The sequence below is a fragment of the Pseudocercospora fijiensis genome (genome assembly GCF_000340215.1).
Source record: "Pseudocercospora fijiensis CIRAD86 unplaced genomic scaffold MYCFIscaffold_1, whole genome shotgun sequence".
Taxonomy (NCBI): Eukaryota; Fungi; Ascomycota; class Dothideomycetes; order Mycosphaerellales; family Mycosphaerellaceae; genus Pseudocercospora; species Pseudocercospora fijiensis.
Genome location: NW_006921532.1, coordinates 5,949,950 through 5,963,568, shown reverse-complemented (window position 1 = coordinate 5,963,568; position 13,619 = coordinate 5,949,950). Strand labels below are relative to the sequence as shown.

The 13,619-nt window shown below is 51.1% G+C and overlaps 5 protein-coding genes across 5 annotated transcripts; 2 read left to right on the top strand and 3 right to left on the bottom strand.

Annotated features, from left to right (window-relative positions):
* Positions 1-3,192, bottom strand: MYCFIDRAFT_170155 (uncharacterized protein; the record flags this gene model as incomplete). Its single annotated transcript, XM_007923352.1, has 9 exons — positions 1-88; positions 121-272; positions 310-990; positions 1,017-1,052; positions 1,098-2,359; positions 2,380-2,495; positions 2,523-2,555; positions 2,591-2,832; positions 2,863-3,192. The coding sequence occupies 9 exons, from the start codon at positions 3,190-3,192 to the stop codon at positions 1-3; spliced, it is 2,940 nt and encodes a 979-aa protein (XP_007921543.1).
* Positions 3,193-4,541: 1,349 nt separating this feature from the next.
* Positions 4,542-5,681, bottom strand: MYCFIDRAFT_46081 (uncharacterized protein; the record flags this gene model as incomplete). The annotated part of the gene is made up of 1 exon (XM_007921786.1): positions 4,542-5,681. One exon carries the CDS (start codon positions 5,679-5,681, stop codon positions 4,542-4,544), a length of 1,140 nt encoding a protein of 379 aa, XP_007919977.1.
* Positions 5,682-6,395: 714 nt separating this feature from the next.
* Positions 6,396-7,116, top strand: MYCFIDRAFT_201585 (uncharacterized protein). Its single transcript, XM_007923351.1, has one exon. It carries the CDS (start codon positions 6,691-6,693, stop codon positions 7,033-7,035), a length of 345 nt encoding a protein of 114 aa, XP_007921542.1. The 5' UTR covers positions 6,396-6,690; the 3' UTR covers positions 7,036-7,116.
* A 568-nt stretch (positions 7,117-7,684) lies between these two features.
* On the bottom strand, positions 7,685-8,842 carry MYCFIDRAFT_185197 (uncharacterized protein; the record flags this gene model as incomplete). The annotated part of the gene is made up of 1 exon (XM_007923350.1): positions 7,685-8,842. One exon carries the CDS (start codon positions 8,840-8,842, stop codon positions 7,685-7,687), a length of 1,158 nt encoding a protein of 385 aa, XP_007921541.1.
* Positions 8,843-10,155: 1,313 nt separating this feature from the next.
* Positions 10,156-10,855, top strand: MYCFIDRAFT_201584 (uncharacterized protein). Its single transcript, XM_007923349.1, has 2 exons — positions 10,156-10,277; positions 10,347-10,855. The coding sequence occupies exons 1-2, from the start codon at positions 10,196-10,198 to the stop codon at positions 10,601-10,603; spliced, it is 339 nt and encodes a 112-aa protein (XP_007921540.1). The 5' UTR covers positions 10,156-10,195; the 3' UTR covers positions 10,604-10,855.
* Positions 10,856-13,619: the final 2,764 nt, after the last annotated feature.

Sequence of the window (13,619 nt, the reverse complement as noted above, 5' to 3'; positions counted from 1 at the left end):
TCAATGTTTGCGAGCTTCGCCTTCGCTCATGTCTTCATGCAGGTTGACGTCTGCCTCGGCAAAGGAACAGGGATCGGAGTCGACTCCTCTTCAACATCACTCTTTCCACGACAACATCACAACGACGAAACGACACGGAAATCATCCCAAATCGACCAACGGCCAAGAGGATCACATGAAAATGGGAAAAGCTTGTAGTGAATGGCAACATGGCTACAGCCGATACCAGTGTTGGGACTATTTGCCTCCTCCTCGACCACCTCTGCCTCTGCCTCTCAGATTCGACAACCATCCGCTCCTCTTTCGCACTTTCCACTCGCCCTCGACTCCAAGACTCTCCAGCAGTTCTGCGTTCTCCTGCAGATGCTCCACAAATCTGCTTCTGACGGCCTTGGCATATCTCTTGCCATTATCACAAGATCCCTCAGCTTCACCCTTCCCTCCCGAAATCCATTCATCTGCCCATAGCCTTTCCTTCCTTTCTGACGCTGGCGGAGGTAACTGAGACGACAAACCCGGTCCCCCATCCACTACACCATCCATAGACCTTCTCAGCACCGCATCAATGGCTCCGTCGGTCCAATTCGCCATACTATCTGCCCTTGATTTCGGCAGCGTATGCATTCCGCTAACATCATAGCTAGGCTGCCTAGACCTCATCCATGTCTTGGGCTCAGTCTGCTGCTGCCACGACGATAATATCGCATGATGTCCGATCTTCGTCCAAGCCGGTCTTTCTTCCGACGCCACGTCTGGATTAGTGACCCTCCTTTCCAATGATACCACACGAGGATATCTCGGATCTTGCACTGCCCGAACTTCGTAGCCTCGCTTCGGCTGCAACAATCCTTGCAGCTGCGTTGAATCGTGTCGATGTATTCTTTGTTCTGAGTGCTGTTGCTTGCCAAAGCTGTCGCCACTCAAGTCGTTCTCCTCGACTTCCGAGCTCCTCCTCCCCGGAATCAGACTGGTCTGCCGCGCTCCTGCCAGCTTGGCCAATGCTGTGTCCGCATCACCGGAGCTTGAACCAGTCCGTCGGAGCGGCTCTTTTCCTAGCGCATTTCGGCGCATCAAGATTTGTTTTTGGTGGTGCCGACCTCCTTCAGCAAGTCGAGCAAATCGGATGACCAGCCCTCCTCAAGAACAGAGTCCTTGGCTGTGGGTATAAGCTGGAGCTCGCTCTTTTCTGTTTCAGCTGCCTCGATTTGGTCTCTCGGACTCTGAGACCTTGATTGCTGGCCTCCTCGGTCTGGTGATGGATCTTTGTCTGTCCTATTGCCGCCTGGTTGCGATGTCTCAATAGCCTCGTTTTCTGGCTGGTCTGGTCTGGCGTCGGCTTCAAGCTTGTCCAGAAAATCGTTGCAGCGCTGTTCAACGCTGACTGGAGAATATTCGTCCACTGGAGCTGCGACTGCGTTGTCCTCCTCTAATGCCTCTTCAGTGAGGATAATTGCCTTGTGCGACTGGACGCTGGGCGCTCGCCTGATACGCACGCGATGGTTTACGCGGCCCATACGGCTCTTCTCGTTCTCGGTCGGCACGAATGGTTTAACAATACGGACCTGCTTTGCAAAAGCGCGTAGGTGGTATTGTTGCAGTGAGAGGGAATACGACAAAGGTGTATTTTCCTCGTGGTACTGTCCTCTACGTGAGGAGTTGCGACACCCGCTACGCCTGCTGGGGTCACTGCGAATGACTGTGATAACCCGCGCCTGCCCACCGGGGTAAGTCGCAACAGACTGTTGTATTCTGGCCGACTCCGCAGATGGCATGACACTTGACTGCTTGCGACTAGTATCGAGAGGCGGCACACATGCGCTATTTCGAGAATACTCCTGGTATCCATGAGGTCTCCTTCTTGGGATGTGGATTGACCAGTCAGGACTGCTGGCCTCTTCTCTGAAGCTTTTGCGAATCCGACTTTCATCGCGAATCACATCCAGCTGATTACCTCGTCTGGGATTTTGAGGAGTCTCGCTTGCTTCCGGAGCTGGCCGATGGCCGGGACGATTTTCAATCGCAAAGCTTTTCTCTTTCGCGATACTTGGAGCTGCTCCGGGTGCTGGAGCTTGTAATTTTTGTCTTGGCCTCGGCTTCGGTCCCCTCACGTGCAGTCGCGACTTTTGGGTCGTGGTATCTGGTGTGCACGCGTCGACTGGAGCGCGATGGATTTTGTCATATATCGCCGAGATGCCGCGAGTTGACTTGTTGATGATGCCAAAGAAGGCCTTGGCCATTTTGCCAGCCTTGCGGGTTGCTTTCTGCTGTGATGAAGGCATTTTGTCTTGGGTGTGGATTTTTTGATCTGCGATCAGCCTTGCGGTTGCTTTTGAGAGGGCTTTGATCGGACAGTGATCAGCTGGGAACGTTGAAAATCACTTCTTGATTGTTGATGTGATGCAAGTTGTAGTTGTATTGTGTGGCAGTTGTGCCGACAGTATGGCAGGTATGCAAGGCTGACAGTGGTAGGTATGTTGTTGTATGATTGAAGAGATCTTTAGGAAGATCGGTCTCTTAAATACTTCATTTTTGAGAACGTCCTCAGCTCAGAAAATCTATCGCAGCAACAACTGGCTGTCGACCTGGTGACGAGGCTGCTGGTAAGCCTGAGGACCACGAGTAAGCTCGATCATATACGAGTCTCTTGATTGGACAAGCATATCCAATATATACTTTGGAACGCAGAAGAACCACACCGATGCGAATATAGCCTAAGGCACCTGAGATCTCGCTTGGCCGATCACTCACAGTCTCAGCCTTGCGGCTCGGTAAGCGCCTTCGGGATATCGAAGTCTGGCACAATTTATGCCGACAGAGTGATGCGGTCTGCGCCTATTCATCAAAAGGTCGTCGCGACTGCACAGGACATCTCCGACATTCCAAGAAAGACTCCAAAAGGATCTTGCGCGTGGCCTCGATACGCGGTCCAAAGGCGACGTGGAACAAAGCGCGTCCGTATGCGGTCCACTGCAGCACGACAAACCCAGCAAGCCCATGAGCAGTATCAAAATAAGTTCTTGGGCCAAGTGCGACAAGCTGGCTCTGCGCTCGTTGGCAAGCGGAAGGTCGAGAGTGGAAGAAGTGTAAGTCTCGGTCGAAAGCGAGCTTGAGATTAATGTGATTCGCAGGAGTTCGACGAGTTCTAAGAAGTATCTCCCATTCCTGCTGGCTTGATCGGTCCAACGAAATCATGGTTTTCGGACAGCGTCAAATGTCTCAGGCCGTCAAGCAGCCATTGCTTTTATGTCCAACCTTCGCTGTCGGAGTCGCCCGATACCTTGTATCTGGCATCTCAATCTAGTCCCATGATGACTTGCCATAAATATCTCCATAATGACTTCGCGCATTGTCTTTCGTCACGTTACCCTTATAGATGTGTCCTGGCGCAAACGCATTCTTGGTAGATCCTCCCGGGATGAGGTCGCCAAAAGTGGCCTTGGCGGTACCTTCCGTCCTGTTGTTGAAATAGGTGTGCTGCGGACTAGACTCCTTCGAAATCGCTTGTTCGAGCATTGGCTCCGTATCAGCGCAAGCGTTCGCAAGGCTCAGGAGAAGACTCCGCTTGCTGGGATCGCTTGGTGGGGCCATCGCAGCAAGATCTTCGGAAGCCATTCGAGCTTGCGCAGCCAAGGAGTCGGGAAAGAAGCTGATTAATTGGCGCACTTTGTCTCCAATCTGGAAAGCGTTATTGGAATCAAAAAGTCAGTACAATATGAAATTCAAATGGCTTGCCTCTTCGACCAAACCAATGACGGACTCTGCCAGAGAGAATGTCGAGGTCGTGGCCTCGTTTACATCGGCGTTGTTATATGCGGCATGTATCCGCTGTCGTAGGCGACGTCGAGCGAGGGTCAGCTCTTGAACCTGCGTAGCGTTGCTCGCAGCAGACTCGGGCTCGTCCATGGTGACCTCATCGAAGTCGCCTTCTGCGCCAGCATCCTCGATCGAGCTCACGATATTCTCAAGCAATTCCTGAATCTCCTTTGTATCTTGTGATGATATCGAGTCGCGGGGATCGCTGTCCTCGATTTTCGAAATGCACTTCATCCATCGCTCAAACGCTAGTTGTATTACAGCCAGCTTCACAGCGAGCTGCGGTTGGCCACTGACGTTGATATGCTTCAACGACTTGCCAACCTGTTTCCATGCTGCGTTAGCAAGTGTTATTCATTTGTCATCAAAGAAAACACACTTTCGCAGCAAGCTCGAGGAGCGCTTGGTTTTGGACATGAGTTGGAGGCATGGTCGTTGTCTGCAATGGTTCGTCAGAAGCCTCAAGTGATGGTTGAGGCTTTGTTTGCAGTTTACGCTGTATAAGCACTTGGTGAAAAGCACTTCTTGCGCTGCAGCTGTGCCACAACTATACAACTATGCCAAGATCATGCGGCTGAAGCAAATAGGCGCGCCTGCAGGAGCTACTACTAGCGTAAAGCCTAAACCGCGTTCACGTGCGTTCGAGGAGCCCCAGCTGAGCGAGCTCTAAGCGAGCCAGGCTGTGAGTCTTCAGGATTCCGAAGAGTGGCATAGTCTGTCTGCATCGCTCAATATTCTCGCGACTCGCCAATATCGCAGACTTCAAAGACGCCATCCTCTGCAATGCCTTTCCACCGAAGTGCCTGCTTCAGCATTCGTGGAGGCTCAAGCACTTCCTCCTCGGTCAACACCCAAGTTCCCCAGTGTATGCCCAAGGCACGTTGGCACTTGGTATCAGCGAAGATATTTACGGAATCGTACGGGTTTGCGTGAACAGGCGACATGAGCCAACGTGGATCGTAGGCACCAATCGGTATGAGTCCAAGATCGAAGGGGCCCCTCAGTTGTCCGATTTGCTTGAAAGCTGGACAGTGTGGATACTCGTACTTCTCGTCGTAGTCAAACTCATTCCCGGGTTGCTTGTCTACTGAACGGTATCCCGTGTCACCTCCGAACCATATCTTCTTGCTTCCCGACGCAACAGACCATGAAGCCCAGAGAGTGTGATTCTTGTCGAAGGGTGTCCTTGCCGATGTGTGCTGGCATGGCAAGCACGATATCACTGCTGAGATTTCTTCATTCGACTCACTACCTGCAGCAGGAGTGATCTTGAGCTCCCTCTCTTCCCACCAATCCAGCTCTGTGACGTTCTTGAAGCCTTGATCATCGAACCAAGGTTTATTTCCTAGTGGTACAAAGAAGTGTGCGCTCTTGTGCTTCTCGGCAACCTTGACAAGCGTCGGATGTGAGAGATGATCGTAATGGTTGTGAGATATCACGACTGCGTCGATGTAGGGAAGATCTTCGATCTCGCAGGGCATTTCGGTATATCGGGCAGGGCCTGCGAAGGTGAATGGCGAGCATCGTTGCGTGAAGACTGGATCGAGGAGAACTCGTAGACCTCCTGGAAATTCGAGGTAGAAACAAGCGTGGCCCAACCAGGTCGCACGCAGCTGGTCTGTCTTCCTGCTGGGTAAGAAGACTGGCTTGTGGACTGGAACAGTTGGAGGGGTTGTGTCCGGGTCACGCCGTTCTCCCAGTAGCTTGCCCAACCATACCCATTTCATAATCCGCCAAAAGCCTCGCTCCTGAAATGAGTCCCAAGGATTGACAAACCCCTTCTCATTCTGTCTGTGATGTCTCTTCAAGCTTGCATCTTCCGGTGTCGGTGCTGGCGTAGCTGGATGAGATATGGCTACAGTCGCCATTGTATTAGAAGCGAACCTGTTGGTGGTGAGTCCAATGCTGTTGATGCTCACAAGCTGTCGATGTCGAAATTGAGCAATATAGCAAGGCTTTTGAATCGCGAAAGCAGAACGAGCGAAGCTCATAGCAAGGAGAAAACCAGCCGAACCCCGAACTCTAAGAAGTAGATATGCAAAAGAGCGAGCCACACAGTGAACCCAGCAGGCGGGCCTATACAAGCACTTGCGGCCGGATGGTGTTTATGTCCGAGTCCAAATGCAACGGTCATCGCGAATGAACGCCAAGCCACGGGCCAACTTGTCGCCGTCGCCGCCGTCGCCGTCTCTCGTCTCTTGACATTTCATGTGATATTTTCTTTCATGCACGCACGAGATCGAGCGAAAGGATGCACTATTAAAGGCAGGCTAAGTTGTTCCTGGGACGGGTTGCGCATAGAAAGGCTTAGTCATGCCGACATGGCGAGGCCAAAGACAAAGTGCTTTCATTCATGTCCAGGTGTACGGTATTTTAGAGACTACACATTGATTGTGTGAGACACGACCAGAAAGCGATACACCAGGAATGTATAGCAGAGATGTGCCAAAGTGCTACAGAGGCTTTGGCGCAACATTGCATGAAAGGTCAGTATGCTCCTTTGAACGGGAAGGTTGAATGATGTATATCTGTTGTTCTGCGTGTTATCGTCGATGCGAGGCGAGACCTCTGTTCATGGCTATGAGATATGAAATGCCTTCGATTTTTCTCACTATTGCAGTACAGTCACCACTGTGCCAAGTTCTTTGAGGGGACTTCAGTCGAGCCAAAGCCGTCATGTGGAGACGCAAGGCTGAAAGAAAAGCATCTTGAACCTATCATTACCTCTTGGCGTGTGACCGTTTCCTGTAGCTCAAGCTGCACGCCAGAGCAGAAAAGATGGTCCTTGTCCCACACACCAGCTGAAGGCTCAGCCCAGCCCAGCCCAGCCCATACCACAACAATGTCTTCCGCCCTCGAAATCCTGCTTCCTCCCGAATGGCAGTCATGGCTAGAAAACGAGTGCCGGTCGCCATTCTCGCCATCTTGAAAACAGTCACTGCAATCCATTGCTTTCTTTCCGATGGCACCGCCGATGTGGACCAGCAACCATGTCCTGGCGTTGACGAAAACTCGCCAGGTTCGTGTTGCTACAGCACATCGTGGCCGAATGTGGATACGTGTATGACGAACGGACTTTGTCTGAGCAGTGTTGGAGGCTACTTTTACACGGGAGCCTGTACGGACAAAAACTGGTCGAGCGAGTATTGCGGTCTGCAGAAGATATGTAGTGACTGTAAGTACGGAATTGGAAGTTCTGACGGTCGCGACTCGCCCTGCTGACAAGGGCAATAGATTATGGCGGGAATTATGCAGTCGTGACCGCGTGCTATATCCCTCACAAGACGCGTGGATCGATGTGCTGTGGCTTTCGTGGCGACAAGCGAACGAAAGACTGCTGCGATAATACTTCTGGATTCAACTTCTCGGTCGACCGCACGACCTCGCTATTCCTCGGACCTCTTAACGCTTCCTCCCTGCTGAATATAACGACGACTGTTGCCGCACTTGATGGAGATGGCGACACACCAATCGCAAGCGCCAATGGAACTGTTCAGACAGTCATACCTTCAAATTACATTAAGAGCACAGTGGCAATCGGGGTTGGTGTCGGATTGGGTGTACCATTGTTGATAGCTCTCGCGTCTGTGGCCTGGCTGGGATGGACATTGGAGAGACAGAAACAGGCGTACGTGGAGGCACAGTCACAGCAGGCAAACCTGACCGGCCAGTATCCAGGTCCTGCTCCATATGACAAACAAGGCTGGACATCTCCAATGTCCCCGCCAGCAGAGTTGAAGGCCACTAATGAGGTCCAGGAAGCCCCGACAACGACGTATCTAGCAGAAGCCCCTGCAGAGAGAATGTGAGGGCCAATCTCAGGACCGTAGTGCAGAGCAACAATAATCCTATGTTTTCGGTCGGTACCTGGCTATGCATGTTCGTTCAATAGCTTTCGTTCTCCGCGTACGTCGCCCAGTATTCTGAATAGCCGATCAAGCCCCAGCTCAAGATCGGCGCGCGGTGTTGCAAAGGTAATACGATAGTTACCATGCCTTTCCGATCCAAACGTTGCGCCCATCGCAATCCACACGCCGGCTTTTGCAAGCCTCCAGGCTAAAGTCAGCTCCGAAGCTTGAGTATTGTGATCCAAGTATTCACTAAGATCAATCCAAACGCACACACCAGTAGAAGCAGGAATATATGGGATCCTCTCCTCCTCAAGTCTTCCTGTTGTATACGCATAGGCATCTGCCAGTCGGCGTCTCATCTCAGGAAAGTACCAGTCCAGGAAAGGTCGATCTTCGAAAAGACCGAGCCACACTTGCTCGGCAAGCTGACTAGCTCTGGTAAAGCGCGAGATCGACTTGAATGCCGACAGAAGCCCGTCATTGAAAGGAGAAATGAGGCAACCCACACGAATGCCGTTTGCACACAAGTCCTTGCTCATCGCATAAATCACATGGACCAATGCTGGATTGATGTACTTTTTCAGCTCAAGACTGAGGATACTAACAAAAGGCTCCGGTTCAGGGAAGTCTTTACTGGGGAACCAGGATTGGGCATAGACTTCATCGGATAGGAGATGGATGTTATATTTGTCGCAGAATCGGCAGAAGGCAGCCAGTGCTTCCTTGCTGTATGGCCGTCCAAGTGGGTTGTGAGGATTTGCAAGGAGAATTGCTCGGATCTTCGTGCCGGATGCTTCGGCGTCGTGAAGAGTCTTCTCATAGAGGCGGACAGCGTCGGCACTGAGCGGATCAACGCCTTCCGTTGCTACTTGGACCAGCTTGAACTTCGAGCCATGTTCGATGTCGCCGAAGAAGCCGGTGTAGAGCGGCTTGCTGAGAAGAATGCCGTCGCCCGGCTCGCCAACGCAGAAGCAGAAATTGCTCACGGCTGAGCCGGCCCCATTGCACACGCATATGTGATTCGCGTGGATTGGTGCTGATGGATGGAAGACCTCGTTCACATCGGATGCGATATGTCCACGCAGAGCGGCAGTCCCCGCAGGCCCTTCTCCATAAGTCAAGTGCCATGGATCGATGTTGAAGTGCTCATTGACATGTCTCGCGATTTCATCTCGCATCAGCTTGTTCTCAGCGATAGCCAGTGCAACGACTCCATCTGGATTTGTGACCGCGTCATATTGCTTGTCATAACACCAAGCTCGTACTTCCGCGAGTTGATTCGGCTTGAGATTGTCTTTCACCCGGTCCGACAGATATGGCACGCTCTCCGTTGGCGCAGCTTCGCCCATCATCGCTGTTATTACGAAGTGTTTGGAGGGTGAGATGCTGCCCGATGCCTCCCGAGTCTTGGCAGAGGAAGGACGCCGAGGCTCGAGTATAGAACTACGTCTAGAACTACCTCGAGTCATCCGCGAATAGTTCCTTTGACAGCAAGTTTGCAACGATCACACCCCCGTCTCGTGCGACGATATCGAGGATCGTATCAAGCGGCTCATAGGCATTAATAGTAACGAGTGGAGAAGGCATGACCAGGATAATAGTTGGAGCAGGCTCTATCTATGCAAAACAAAAATATCTGGTCCCTCATTGTGGGAGAACCTGGTGTTGATGCAGATCGTATTGGAGGTTGTAGCGTTACGATCAAGGCTTTCGGCCAAGAACCAGGCGAGGTCCACGGCAAGGATATCACATTTGCGTATCTTTGGCTACACCCTCCGTCAAGAACCGACGGAACACACCACAATTCTGGTACCTACTACCCAGGCGCAAGACAGGCTCGAAAAGCTAAAAAGGCGTGCCCCGAAACTGTGCAAGAGGGTGTAATTTCAACCACGAGAGTAATATTATAGAGAAGGGCCCTGGCCTTTGAACCGAGCCTTAGCTACCCGCCCGAGCCCCAGCTCTCTATCATTTTCTTGTTAGTAATACTAATAAATGAATCTCCGTACGATCTGCATAACACTCTCGCCTTAGGCTCGTTCGTCGAGGAAAAGAAAGATACCATCTTTTGTAGGGGCAGTGCTTCACGCGCTCGGGCATCGCACATCGTCGCTGTCGCCCGTACCTCGCTACTCCGAGTACTTACTGTACATACATCGCTCGCAAGCTCGCCTCGCTTGTCTAACGCTAATGAGTCAACTTCCTGGGAATGTTATATTAGGGGTCTGTTTAATAATAAAGGGCAGAGAGAAGGGTCCGCGCCTATCCCAGGATCATAAATAGAAGTTTCCCCTGTGCTGAATAAGATTTGAGCGACCTGGTTAGTCCAATCTGCTTTATATAGGTTGGCACAGACGTTTTTGCGGAACTGACGTCACCCCTCGCCCCAGCTCTTGTTTTATTTTGTCACTTCGAACTACTTTATAAGTCCTTATCTTCGCCGCCTACTCGAAAAATGTAGAGTGTACAGCAATCAACCATCCGGGATTAAGACTTCTATCACACCGCCTACGATTTATTTACATACGACGATGCGTTCAATCCAGATCGCGGCTTTCCTGGCCTTGCCATTGTTCGTCTTCAGCAATCCAATTGCTCAGACTTATTCTCCTGGTAGGTCACCAACACCGAGACATTCCACTACTTCGGAAGGCGTAGACTAACGACGTTGTTGCAATATAGTCAAAGATCCCGTCCCTATACCAGCCAGTGTCCCTGCATCTATTGTTGCTATCCTCAAAACGCTGAACTACAAGGATGATGATCAGATTATTGTGCACTTGCAGGACGGGTCGGTTCGATACATCATCTACGCTGCTCTGAAAAGAGATTGCATTCCTTGCGACAGAAGGAACGACTCTTGGATGAACTGCCATCCTGGGGCATACGCGAACGATTATCAGCATGCGTGTAATGCGGTTACACAGTGCAGGAGTTGAGAAATTGCTTTGATGTTTGCATGGATGGGAAGAGACGTTTGCATGGAAAGAGACGTTTGCATGACAAGAGACATTTGCATTGGCGTGTCCATGTAGTCAGTATGGGCAACTACTGGATGAACTGCCATCCTGGGGCATCTACGAATGAATGATCTGCATGAGTGTGAGGCGTTTGCAGGATGCAGAATTTCAGGAATTGCTTCAACGTTTGGATAGAAATAGAAGATGGAGCGTTCGATTTGAATGTAAATTAAAAAAAAAACCATCACGTGTTCAGCGCAGAAATCACACGGCGACGACTCCTCGCCATCGCGGCTCACACTCTCCAGCAATTGGGAATCGATAGGCAAAGACCATGCGAACTGAGATACCGGCCTGAGAGCTCGTGAGTGAGAGTCGTGACGCAGTGCACGATGCAACCACCCAACCAACCGGTCCGGAGAACCACACCCGTGCCTGAACTCTCATGCTTGGACCTTCCCAGCAAGCGGTGCGAGATAACGAACTGCCGGGTTTCGCCATGCCTAAATCAACTCAATAACAAGTAAGATCAGCGGGTCCTGAGAAACATGTCGATGACGAAGAGAAGAAACATGTCGAGGTGATCCACGAGACATCATTGGAGAATGGCACGGCAATCGACGTAGGTGTGGCTGCGAAATGCATCAGGCGCTGCACGACTTACCGATAGCTTTTCAAGACCACGAGCCGTTCGGATGGCTCGCAAGACGGCAACGGCAGGAAACCGATCGAGAGGCGCTCCTAAAGTCCCCCGTGAATCATCGTCGTCTTAATCCAAGACAAATCCAATGGGCTTCCATTGCAGGATCCATCGGCGCGTGAGTCGCTTTGACGCGGTCGATTCAACTCCTACTGATGATCGACAAAGCGCTGTTCGTTGCGATTGCCGCTGGTGTGCCATCCGGCCCAGTCTGCCTGCTCTTCGCTTTCTTGTTCTGGATGACTGTAGTTCTATCGATATCGCATGGTCGTGAGCATTTCGAGTCGCCCTGATTTCGACCGGGATCCATTGCTGATCCGAGCGAAGCCAAAACAGTAGGCGAGCGGCGGATAACAATCAGTCTTGGCAGGTTCAAGGTGTAGGTAGGTAGCCTTCTACTGCGTGGAAGGCGTGTTGCTGTCTGCTAGCGTAGGGGTTGAGTCTAAATATGCGCCTATACAAAAGCATTCTAGGCCTCTCATTGGTAGAAAAGATGTCCCCTACACGTAACTGCAACCTTAGGCCCTAGCAACCTTTACGTCACCAACAACTATTGTTGTAACAATAGCAACCTTCGACACGCACATACAACACACGTACGCGCTTATTAAGTGAAGGCCCCGAAGAAATCGGCTGTAGCAATACGAGGAGCTTGCGACGAGTTATTGCGGAAGTCGATTTCGAGGGGACTGAGCGCAGTTACAATCAGACGGACTTAGCATAACGTAGCAGGTGAATGTGTGTGTCTCGGAAGGTGCAGTGTTCTATAGTATAATAGGGGCTTTAGCATTCAGAGCGGACCTAATACAAATCTAGCGTAGCCTCTCATTGGTCGAAACAAGGCGAAAACATATAACCTCTGCCTCAGGTTCTACTTTATAGTCGCGATCGCTCATGGCGTATATACAGCTAATATAAGGCTAACTGACAAGCCTATTTAGCATACATCGCGCAGAGGGTACTAATAGCTTGCGATTCCAAAGGGTGCCAATGGCTTGCGATAACAAGCCTATTCAGCATGCGTTACGCAGAGGGTACCAATGGCTTACGTAAACTGAGTATAATTGTAACTGCGCTCAGTCCGGGGCCTTCACTTATATGCTTAAGGTCGCTTCGCTGACCTTTCAGCTCACCATTTTTATCCTGTATTCGACTTGCGCATACCGACGCAGCCTAAGTTGCATAGAGGGTACCAATAGCTTGCAACGATAAGTGAATTAGCTTAATAATAGTACAAGACTAGATTGTTATCCACTGCTCGCCTCCGGCTTCGCTCGGCTATCCTGACCTGTACCGCGGGTCTACGGATACTTTATAGCCTGCAGAAGCTGAGATTGTAGCCATGTTCCCGCTGGATGGATCTTCCATTCGCTTGGCAGGTCGAATGGTCGATCCCGCGCTGGGTGTGGCCGCGGGATGGAATGACTTCGTTTGTCTCAACGACTGACCTCCTAACGTCCATCACCTCCGCTGGCAACGCTTACACTTTCAACGCATCGCGCAGCCTCCACGCTCTTGCCCTCGAAGGCCATGCTCCCAAAATCCTACGTCGCGTCAACAAAAGGCACGCTGATCTGATCTGTGTCTGCATTCGAGGCCTGGCACTGACAATTTCCTCAGAGGAACTCCTTACTTGGCCGTGATCGCCGTCATCACGCTATGCTTGCTGGCATACCTGTCTCTAGGATCAGGCAGCGCGAAAGTTTTGAATTGGCTGATGAAGTAAGTCAATTCAAGAATCGACTTCATGCACACCACGCTTCATTCAGCTAATCATCTTGCCAAGTTTCTGCACCGCGGCCACAATGTTCAATTGGACAGTCATGGGTCTTACTTGGATCCGTTTCAACGCAGCCATGAAAGCACAGTCCATCGATCGAGACAAGTTCCTTGTCTTCAAATTCCGCTGGATGCCTTTCGCAGGCTACTGGGCGTTTGGGTGGGCCTTTCTGTTCCTCTGGCTGCAAGGCTATGCAGTGTTCTTGAAGGGCAAATGGGCCATTTCGACGTTTATCTTCAATTATGGCATTGTAAGTTTATAGTTGAAATTCGCGATTTCCAAATTCTGGTCTTTTATCCCGTAGATTGGCCTTGCTGCTCTTATTGGTATAGGCTGGAAGATTATCACGCGAACCGAGATCCGGAGAGCAAAGGATATCGATCTCGCGAGTGACTTGGAATTCTTCGAGATCCTGACCGAACATTATCGTCACCTGCGAGAAGATGTGCCGATGGGTTACAAAGATAAGATCATGGCCAAGATCTTTTAGTGCGGCGCGAATGCTAGAGCAACCC

Coding starts and splice junctions, on each gene's coding strand:
- MYCFIDRAFT_201585 (XM_007923351.1), top strand. CDS start 6,691: ATGGCAGTCATGGCTAGAAAACGAGTGCCGGTCGCCATTCTCGCCATC.
- MYCFIDRAFT_201584 (XM_007923349.1), top strand. CDS start 10,196: ATGCGTTCAATCCAGATCGCGGCTTTCCTGGCCTTGCCATTGTTCGTC. Junction 10,278..10,346: donor TGCTCAGACTTATTCTCCTG/GTAGGTCACCAA, acceptor GTTGCAATATAG/TCAAAGATCCCGTCCCTATA.